General features: G+C 40.9%; 1 protein-coding gene across 8 annotated transcripts in view; it reads left to right on the top strand.

The window, feature by feature from the left end:
• KLHL3 (kelch like family member 3) overlaps positions 1-8,150 on the top strand; it is a 205,670-nt gene extending 197,520 nt beyond the window's left edge. For 6 of the 8 annotated variants that reach the window (XM_016424080.2, XM_007473295.3, XM_056811067.1 and 3 more), the window contains 2 exons: positions 2,274-2,417; positions 3,092-8,150. In XM_016424080.2, the coding sequence (XP_016279566.1) occupies positions 2,274-2,417; positions 3,092-3,120 (173 nt within the window). In that variant the 3' untranslated portion in view covers positions 3,121-8,150. Of the gene's footprint in view, positions 1-2,273; positions 2,569-3,091 lie in introns of those variants that run through there. The other 2 variants (XR_008915034.1, XM_056811066.1) reach the window with 2 other exon arrangements.
• Positions 8,151-10,678: the final 2,528 nt, after the last annotated feature.

The raw sequence follows: 10,678 nt of genomic DNA, 5'->3' as shown, positions 1-10,678 counted from the left end.
CTGATTAGCCAATTCAGAATCCCCGCACTTAGCATACTCACTACAACTTGCAATCTCTGAGTACAGGAAGAGAGAGGCCGAAGTAGGCTATGCAGCCAGTTTTAATACAAATTGTGGTCCCACACTCAGGTGAGGACTCAGGTGAGATTATAGGGAATTCTGGGAAGTTCCAAGGACTTCTGGGGATTGAATTCCAGGGTTCAAATCTCCATTTTACACAAGACAATGGCTTATTTTATATTTTTAATCTTCATTTACTAACATAGTATTCTTTAAAAAGTTTTTATGGATGTCTTATTTTTATGGATTTTTTTTACACCAACATAGTTTTTCCCAGGATTCCTTACCCTTTCCCTCTCAGAGAGTCATCCCATATAACAAGTAGTATTTTTAAAGACAAAAAAAAAGAAAAGGAAAGGAAAAAATTCAATACAGTCAATCAGTACATTGTAAAGTCCTGAAAACATACAATGTGCAATACTTGTGGACCTCCCACCTCTACAAAGAGGTAGACTGGGGAAGAACTCTCACTTCTCTTCTTTAGATGATGCATAATAAATTCTGCTCCAGCCTTTTACCTTTACTTTGTGTGTGTCTCCCTGCCTCAAATGTGTTTCTTTAATCCACTATGGTATCTGCTTCTGTTTTATGAGTGAGCTTATCCCATTCACATTCACAGTTATGATTACTAACTGTGTATTGCCCTCTATATTTTTCCCCCTTTTGATCCTGCTCTTTGTCCTTTCTGTTCTTCACCAGTATTTTGCTTTTAATCACCTCCCTCACTTCCCCCTCCCTACAGTTACCCACTCCCCCTTCCCTTGTCTTATTCTCCTTCTTCTTCTCTGTAGGGTAAGATACAGTTCTATACCACAATAAGAATGGTCGTTATTCCCTCTTTGAGCCAGTTATGATGAGAGTAAAGTTTAAAGTATTGCCCATCACCACCCTCATCTTCCCCTCCACTGAATAATTTTTCATATCTCTTTATAATTTACCCCAGTCCATTCTCCCTTCCCTTTTCTCTCAGTGCTATCCTCTTTTTCACACCTTGATTATTCCTTCTATCTTCTGCTCTACTACTAAGAATAATGTTTAAGAATTACAGTTATCCTCTTTTCATGTAGGAATTCATACAGTTTGACCTTATACTCTTACTTCTCTTCAACTAACATAGCAGGTTAAGAGCACTTAATAGGTTTTTATAGAATTGGTTTGTTCTTAGTTGGCTGATTGTGATCACTGCTTTTTTTTTTTCCTAAGTGCTTCTAAACTATGCCCTAATCCTTGTTCTAGAGTTTTGTCTGTGATCCATGTTAAGTTAATCCAGTATATACATTCCAGAGTCATATTTTTAATAAGTTAGGAGTAGATTTACTTGTCTCTGGCCATTTGGTAATTTTTTCATTGTCATGATTTCATGTAGGTAGTGGATTATGATCACAGATGATTTTCATCTTTGGATGTAATTTGTTCAGGTCTCAACTTGAATATTGTAACTGTTTGAGAACTTGGTGATCTCTTCCTCTTCTAAATATATTGCTTGTTTGCTTAATAGTAGACACTTTAATAATTAATTATTCTAGCCTGCTCATGATGTTAAACTCTCTTAACTAATAGGCAAGAAATTAAGGAAACCCATCAAGGAACCAGCATTCAAATATAAATTTCTATTCTACTGAGCCAATGAATTCCTCAGTCTGAAGTCTGGTTATAATAGCAAAATCTTTACTATTGCCTGAAGATTTTTATTGTCTCAGCAGTAGCATTCGTAATAAAGAGTGAAATTTAGAATGCCCACAGCCTAACGGTATATAAATAAAACCTCTAGCATAGTCCTATAACCTTTTCAAGGCTTGATGGAGTATTAATTTTCCTTTAGAATTGCTCAGGATTCTCCTGGCTTACGTGGAAATCACCATTAGACATTTCTCTGTGACTACAGAAAATTCCTTTCCTCCCCAATTGTTCATCACTGGGGATTTGTGCAATAGATAAAGTTCTAAATTGGGAAGATCTAGGTTCTAATTCCATCTTAGACACTGTGTGCTGAGCTGTGTGCCTTCTATGAGCCTCAGTTTCATCATGTATAAACTGGGGACAATAGTAGTTGTCTTACAGGGTTTCTATGAATATCAAATGAGATACTGTATGCAAAGTATCCTACAGATCTTCCAACAGATGTGTCTATGGGGGCTGTCATTAATGCCTGCTTGTAACCCCTCCACTCCTCACCCCCCCCCCCCCCCCGGTGGCATGTGCTTGCTTTGCAGGTGTATGTGCAGTGAACGGGCTCTTGTACGTGGTTGGAGGTGATGACGGTTCCTGTAATCTGGCATCCGTGGAGTACTACAACCCAGTTAGTGACAAGTGGACGCTGCTGCCCACAAACATGAGCACGGGGAGGAGTTATGCAGGTCAGCAGGGCTGCTCCTACACTTGTATCTTTGTGTAAATTGGGGTATCAGGTATTAACTGAGCCCCTCTCTGTAAAAGAGTGAGATGAAAAAGAACGGATGCCTGCAAAGATAACATTTATACTTTCCAAGGCACATTTAATATTTTAAATATTTCTTGATTTTATATCACTTTTATTTCCAAATAATCTCTCCCTCTATCTCTCTCTGAAGAGCCATCCCTTGTCATAAAGAATAAAAAAGACGGAAGAGGTAACTAGAGTTTTAGGGGAGGAGAGCATTCAGAGCCTACTCATCTAGAGATTTTTCCACCAATTGGTGTTTGCTTTGGTATGTGGGATAAAGAACTGCCCTCAGAGGTCGGAAGGCCTGAGTTCCAGTCCTGCCTCAGATACATGCTGATTAGATGACCCTGAGCATCACAGCCATTCAGTGCCCCATACAACTCTTTAAGACTATAAGTTTGCAGAGTCACTCACATCTACCTCAGGGAGGTTCCTCACCATAAGTTTCTCACACTAATAAAATCACAAGTCTGTGAAAAAGAAATATCCATTTGGTCCGTGCTTGAGGTACACAATTGGTGTAATAGATAATTCATAGGGTCTGTGTAAGATAACAGAGAAAATGTTAAAATCATATATATATGTATTTTTTTTAAATTCCCATAATAGGTGTTGCTGTGATTCATAAGCCATTATGACAAAAATTCGCCCTGCCAAGAGGTGGAGGACAGGAGGGAATGCTGCTTAGGTTTCAGAACACTGTGGACAAGAACTGATTTGTTCCAACTTGACATGATGTCATATTCCACAGAACGAGAAGTCACAGCTAGAGCCTAGCCCTCACTCTGGCTTGGCTGTGAGTAGTGACACAGTGTGAGAACACCTTCTTCCCTGCCCCCTCCCCCATTACCCACCCTACCCCCACCTCATCTTTTGTGCATTCTTCTCCATTTTGTTCAATGAACTTCACCCCCTGACCCTACCCTGCAAGTAGCCTCCAAAGAGAGGCCTGGTGTGTTTTTCATTATTTCCACAATGGCACTGGAGAAACTGTAATTCTTTTGTGTAAAACACTGTGCTTTAAAAGGAAGGTGGATAGAAAGTCTACTGGATTTCTTTACTACTGATGCTTCAACTATGCTAAAACTCAAGGGATGGAAAATGTCTGCTCTGGCCTCACTCCATTGGTCTGGACAGAAGGAACTCCCTGACTTTGAAGAGGTTGTCTTCTAGAGACAGAATTAGGTGATTGATGGTCTCCCGTGGAAAAGTGGGAACATCGGATCCTCTGTCAGAAAGAACTGAGGACTGGGCAGGGTTTCAGTGACTGTATATATGTACATTACTTGCCTATTGTAAATTTATTTTATAGAAGAACTGTGGCATTTTTGGAGCTGAATTGTGCCCTTTCTTTGCTAGTCAATATGATTGTGTTCACAAGCCACACCTCAGTAAGCACTGACAGCACCCTAAGAGGGGTCTCCTTTACCCAAGAAGCCCCTAAAGCAATGCTGGAAACCCTTGAAGCAATGCTGCCTCAATGTTATATATTTTTAAATGGGGGAGGGGAAGAAACCTACACACACACACACACACACACACACACACACACACACACACTGACTATACGAATTGGCCTCTTACCTTCTTGAGGGTTTCCTGATGCCTATGAAAAGACTCTAGGAAATGGTGTGACTTCAGCTATAGAGCCAGTTTTCATGCTGTGTTTTACCTCTTGGTGTCATAAGGATCCTGTTGTAGGTCCCAGTACCCTTCCTAGCCTCCATCTGTGGGATGGGACTCTAGCTGATTTACTGTGCCTCATTAGACATATACCATGCCTGGAGGCTAAGACCCCAGGGGACCCCAGCTGTGGAAGTGTCCATAACCCAAGACCAGCCACCCTCTCCAGGGACTCCCCTGAGTTTCAACTTGACTGTTGCCCAAACTGCTAGGAGGCAGATTCTGACCTTGGGGTCCTTGACAGCCTTGGAGAGTAAACCGAAGATTCTATCAGTTGTGGATTGCACATGTGGCTCTCCTATCTGGAAAAGCAGATCTTTAAAATGTCTCTCTAGAAAGAATAAGGGAAGGAACCAAGGTGGCAGGCACCCAGGCTGAAACCATCATGGTTTCAGAGACAAAAAGGGGGTATGCGTCTCTCCTGTTTATTAGAAGAAGGTGGGCAGCTTCCTTGACAAAGTAACCCTGATGAAATTGGTCTGAACACTTGCTTTTCCTTTCCATATTTCTGTGCTTCTTTCCCTCTCCTCACTTGGGCTCCCATCACTGCCTGAACTTCCTTGTAGATAAATAAAGGAGGCGGAGGTGTTAGGGCTTTCAGGTGTGACCCTTCCTGAGGCACTTTAAGAAAGGGTAATGCTTAACCCCAAAGGAACAAATCACTAATGGTTCAACATTAGGCATCACTTGGGAAGGTGCTTTTGTGCATAGGTCTTTAGAATCCCTTATCACACCAAAAGAGGCACCTGCCTACTTTCTCTACCCATAAAGCCTACCTGGTGCCAGCAACTTGATTTCTTTTCCTGTGGAGTCTTTGGAGCCAAGTGGCACTTCAGGGCATGATCAATAGGCCCAAGAGACCTGGTATAGCCATGATTATTCCAAAAGCCCCCAGGTCCTGCTGAAAGTACTGTCTCTAGGTCTTTTAAAACCCTGGGACCACACTGGTCAATCAGTCACTATTAAGCACTTATTGTATATAACCTGGCATACCAATAGCCTCAGAGAGGAGGAGACTTACTCATTGCTCCCTGCCCTTTGCTAGGATCAGACCTCCTGATGCTGGGCAGATGTTTCTTGGGAGCCAAATAGCATTTCTTGGGGCATGTGTGTTTTGCCCATTATTCCTGCCAACTGCACTGCAAAGCCTCAGATATCTGGCTTTGTGTTTGGAAGACAAATGGATCAAAATGCGTTTCTGATTGAGTGCTTCAGTGGGTAAGACTGGTGCTCTTGACACCTCAAGCCTGGCTGTCGGGGTATGAATTGAAGGAAGGGGTTGTTTGCAACAGGCTCTCTCCTCCCTTGCTAAGAGCACCATCTTTTTTGCCACAAGTGGTTGAATGGGGAGATGAGGGATGGTATTAGGACTCCGGTACATTATAGATCACAAGCCCTGGTTTCTGACAAAAAGTAAATTCCATTTCTAGGTCATCTACCCAGAAAGAGGCCTGTTTGCTAAAGCAAATTATTGCTGTTTCCTGCTTTTTGGATTTTGCTTTTGATTCTGCTTTCTAGAATTCCCTTTTGCCAGGGAGCACTGCCCCTATTTATCTGTGGGGTCAGTGGAATGATGTGCATCTCATTTCTGTGTGTATTTTTGTTGGGGCTAGAAACTGGTATGTCATCACCCAGAGGCTGGTCCTCTTGTATGAGCTGCAGCCAGGTGACAATCAGCCTTGTTGATAAGCAGTGATGATTTCATTTTAGTGCTGGTGCACTAGCAGAGTAGCCATCTCAGGCAGTTAACACAGGCCTGTGAAGGCTAAAATCCTTCCAGGATAGGATGCTACTGCCAAGGGAGTATAATCCACTGCAAACCTGTTGGCTACAAAGAAATGGAATTGAAACCCAGAGTGCAAAGAAAATCTTTTAGATACTGAGCAAGCTACATAGACCTGGCTCACATGCTGACTGGAAAGTGGACATTGGGTTCTGAATTTCAAAAGTCTTTGTCATTATTGACCAATGTCATCTTTCCTTTATCTAAAAAAGTTGCAGTGTTAAACCAAGCAATGCATCCTCCTTTTCTGCTATGCAATTGTGAAGACCTAACAAACAAGTAAGAGACCAGTTGCAATATCCCCCATACCCACATCACTTTCTTCAATATTTGTTGTGTAATGTTTGTACATTTCTGAGCCAGATCCTTTTCAAAGATTGCCTTTTTATAGAATTGAAGCTATAGCTTTTGGGGCTAAAATTTTAATGTAGATATTTTTATAAGATAATTCTAAAGAATTTTTGAATCACTTTTTATTGGCTTTGTGGTTGAAAGTTAATGTTCCTTGTGTGAGTCATGTCCTGACCCTGCTTACCCCTATAACCATTATCCTTATTGCAGAAAATAATAGTAGATTCAATTTGGTAGACAGCCCTCCTCTCTACCCTTGTTCTGTTGTGCTTTTTCTTATGGAACATCAAAGGGACACTTCTTAGCTGGAAATAAATGAGCTATATATAAATTCTTATATTCCTGATAAAGCTTTGGATACTATTGCTAAACTTCAAAATTCCACTTTCATTACTTATATTTCTTGTTTACTTTTATGCAGTCAGTCTGCTTTCTATGGGCCATGAAATACCAGATGTGTCTATTTTCCAACTGGCTCCATTGTCTTGCTGTATAACCCAAGAGTGCTTATATGATCAAGCTTAGGAGAAGGGGGCTGCCTTCTAAAGTCAAACTTCTGTGACCTTCATTATTTCCAGCAGACTTTCCTACTTTCCTTCTTGCATTCAGAAGCTAAAAGTAGAGGACTTTGCTATCAGAAAGTATCCATTTTGGAAGTATCTTACTATTGGACACTTTTCCGGTCCCCAGCAAAGATGGGTTGATCTTGCTCTATCAGAGTAAAAGTAGTTTGTGCTTTTCAGATATACATATCAAACTTTTCAAACCTTGCTTCCTAAGCTGTACATTTAAATGACATCAGTAAAATACTGTATCTCTAAGCCTTCCATGAGGAACATTTCTAGTTTTAATAGGGCAGTGTCTTCTTGGCTTTAGCTTTGCTTTCTTGCTTTATCTTTTTTTCCCGCCTCCCATAGAGATGACATAAATCATATCAGAGAACTGACTCTACTTTCCATTTGTCCTCATGAATTGGATTTGGGAGGTAGATTGAACCTGTTTTCAATTAGCTGGATTTCTTAGGGCTTGCCACTGACTGAAGAAGTAAGGTTTGACCTCATTGCCCCATGAAGCTGTGAGGTTGGAATATTTTTCTTATGTTTGCACTATTAAGAGATTTAAATCCACAATGTTCTGCTATATTGTTATGTCTGCTGAATCAAGTGGGTATGCTGTTTCCAGGACCAGCTTTTCTTTGGAAATGGAAGAGGATTCCCCTACAGTAGGCCAGTCATACCATTTAATCTTATCACCCCAGATCTATTGCTGGGGACACCAAAAGGGTTCTCTCAAAGCCTGAATTTGGGGGACTTGAGTTTGCAGTGTTGGCAAAGTCAGGAATGCATTGGAAATGGCCTGACTTCTTGCCATTGATGATGAGATTGTAATTTTATTCTCCTTTTCAGTGGCAATAAGGAACCACCATTAAACTTATTGTTCAATTTGTATAGTTTTCATATGTATATTAGGTGTGAAATACTTTCTTTTAAAAATGAATTAAGATGGTGATGTGTGTGTGTGTGTGTGTGTGTGTGTGTGTGTGTGTGCACGCGCGCATGCATGTGTGCACGAGGCTGCTCAGCCCCTATGATTTCCCATAGGAGGCTTTGGTAAAATCTGATTAATCATAAAGATTATAACCTGCTGAGTGGGCAAGGTCCTTGATCTGTTTTTATTCATGGATATGATGGACCAAATATCTTGTAAGAGAAATTTTGGCAGAAGTATGCTCAATTTCAGTGACAACTAGATGCAGTTTCCAAAATTTATTATTTTAACAGGAATCATGTTCTAGTTCCCAACATTTCATGCTTCTTTATAAAATAAAGAATAAAAGCTGTGTAATTAAAACAATTCTCAGTATTTCCTTTGGATAGATTAGCACCATGTATGACTCTTCTCTATTTCAGTAATGAAAATGGGAGGTTTATTACCTTTTTTCCCTTTCCTCTTTGTCTTTTAGTCATTTTTTTCTCTGTTATGGAATTAAAACCAGAAGCACCAAGCTGTGGCCTTTTCCTCCCTTGAAGGTCTCTATGATATATAGAGAACTGGAAAAGCTTAAAAGCAGTTGCTAGAGGGGGACAAAAAAGGGACCTCAGGGAAATAAGTAAAATAGTTGTTTTATAACACAACAAAAATATGTTTCAGTTCATGGCACCATTCAGCAAACATTTACTGAGTGGTCTTCGTTAGCTAGGCCTTTTACTAGGTGTGATGAGAAATATAAAAAAAATAAGACATGATTACTTGCTTTCAAGGAGCAACAACCCATCTACCTAAAAATTATAATACAAGATCATCGGTGAGCTAAAGAGTACTCAAGGTTCAGAGATGTTAGAGAAAGCTTTATGGAGAAAATGGCTTTGAATTGGTCCCCAAACTATGGTCAGGATGTCAGTAGAATTCAGGGGACATAATTTTGTACAAATACATTCCCTATAGAACTCATGTAGATAGAAAACATCCATGTGCATAGGATTTAATTTGTAAGACTTTGGTTTAGCAGACAATTTCAACCTCAGAATTCTTGTGTAGAGTGAATTCTGCCATTTTGTGAAAGCTGGTCCCTGTGAAGTTTCCAGAGGGACAGGGCTCTGGTCTAGGCTCCATAGGCCCTTCTCTACTAGTGCAGACACCTTCAGGTTCCTAACTTGTTGAATATTTCTATGTATCAGTCAGTTAACACTTGGGACTGTACTAAGTGCTAAGGATAAAAAGAATGGCAAAAGGCAGTCTATACTCTCAGGTAGCTCACTGTTTAATGGAAGGAGGCAACAGGCAAACACTTAAGTACAAAGAAGGTGTGTTCAGGTAAATTGGAAATAATTAACAGAGAGAAGCACCAGAATTAAAAGGGATTGGGAATGTCTTCTTGTAGAAGGTAGGATTTATCTAGAACTTGAAGGAAGCCAGAGAAACAAGGAGGCAGAGATGCAGAAGAAGAGTATTCCATACATAGAGGAGAGCCAGCTAAAATATCCAGAACTGGGAGATGGAATTTCTTTACTGAAGAACACCAAAGAGGCCAGGATCTCAAGAGTGAAGGGTATATAAGAAGGTTGGAAAAGTAGAGGATGATCCAGGTTATGAAAGGCTTTGAGTACCAAACCCACAACTGCTCTCTGAAGACCAAAGAAATATAGCAGATGCAATCTTGAACAGGAAATCCAAGGAGAATTCATACTGAGTCATTTTTCCAACCCAGGTCAGTATGGAGAGACAGATCTTCAGATACTAGGGATACGACTCACCAAGGGGATGCTATCCAGAATATTCCAACATAGGGACTGAACAGGACTGGGCATTAGGGCAAGAAGAGGTCCAGAGTCCAGCATGGAGGGGATGACTGTGAAAGGAGTAGGAACAAGTGGCCCCTGAGCCCTGTCACTCATATCCCATAGCTGAGTCACAAATCTCATGCAGACTCAGCAAGGGACAGGAACAGTCAGGCACTTGAGGTTGTCTCAGTCAGTCAACAAGCATTTACTAAAGGCTTACTGTGTGCCAGACACTGTTAAAAGTTGGAAATAAAAGCAGGAAAAAATCAGTTTGTCTTTGAGGGGTTTACATTCTTATGAAGAAAGACAACATGTAAAGGGATGGTGGGGTGGGGGACTAAGATACCTGACTTGAGGGCAATCAAGAGAAGAATGAATATGTGGCTGGCCCTTCTTAAAATGGAGCTTCTTGGAGGAACCAGAAAATGAGAGAAACAAAGAGACTGTTGAGGTAGAGCCCAGGTATCCAGTGTGAGGAGCAATTCAGAAGTGGAATGAGTGATAAAGGACTGTCTGCCCTTTGATCCTGCCATAGCACTGCTGGGTTCGTACCCCAAAGAGATAATAAGGAAAAAGACATGTACAAGAACATTCATAGCTGTGCTCTTTGTGGTGGCCAAAAATTGGAAAATGAGGGGATGCCCTTCAATTGGGGAATGGCTGAACAAATTGTGGCATATGTTGGTGATGGAATACTATTGTGCTAAAAGGAATAATAAAGTGGAGGAATTCCATGGTGACTGGAACAACCTCCAGGAAGTGATGCAGAGTGAGAGGAGCAGAACCAGGAAAACATTGTACACAGAGACTGATACACTGTGGTACAATCGAATGTAATGGGCTTCTCCATTAGTGTCAATGCAATGTCCCTGAACAATCTGCAGGGATCTAAAAAACACTATCCACAAGCAGAAGATAAACTGTGGGAGTAAAAACACTGATGAAAAGTAACTGCTTGACTACAGGGGTTGAGGGAATATGACTGAGGAGAGACTCTAAATGAACACTCTAATGCAAATACCAACAACATGGAAATGGGTTTGAATCAGGGACACATGTGATACCCAGTGGAATCGTGCATCGGCTGTGGGAGAGGTG

The sequence above is a fragment of the Monodelphis domestica genome, chromosome 1 (assembly GCF_027887165.1).
Source record: "Monodelphis domestica isolate mMonDom1 chromosome 1, mMonDom1.pri, whole genome shotgun sequence".
Lineage (NCBI taxonomy): Eukaryota > Metazoa > Chordata > Mammalia > Didelphimorphia > Didelphidae > Monodelphis > Monodelphis domestica.
The sequence above is the reverse complement of the archived record's forward strand: the minus strand, read 5'-3'. Positions and strand labels throughout refer to the sequence as shown.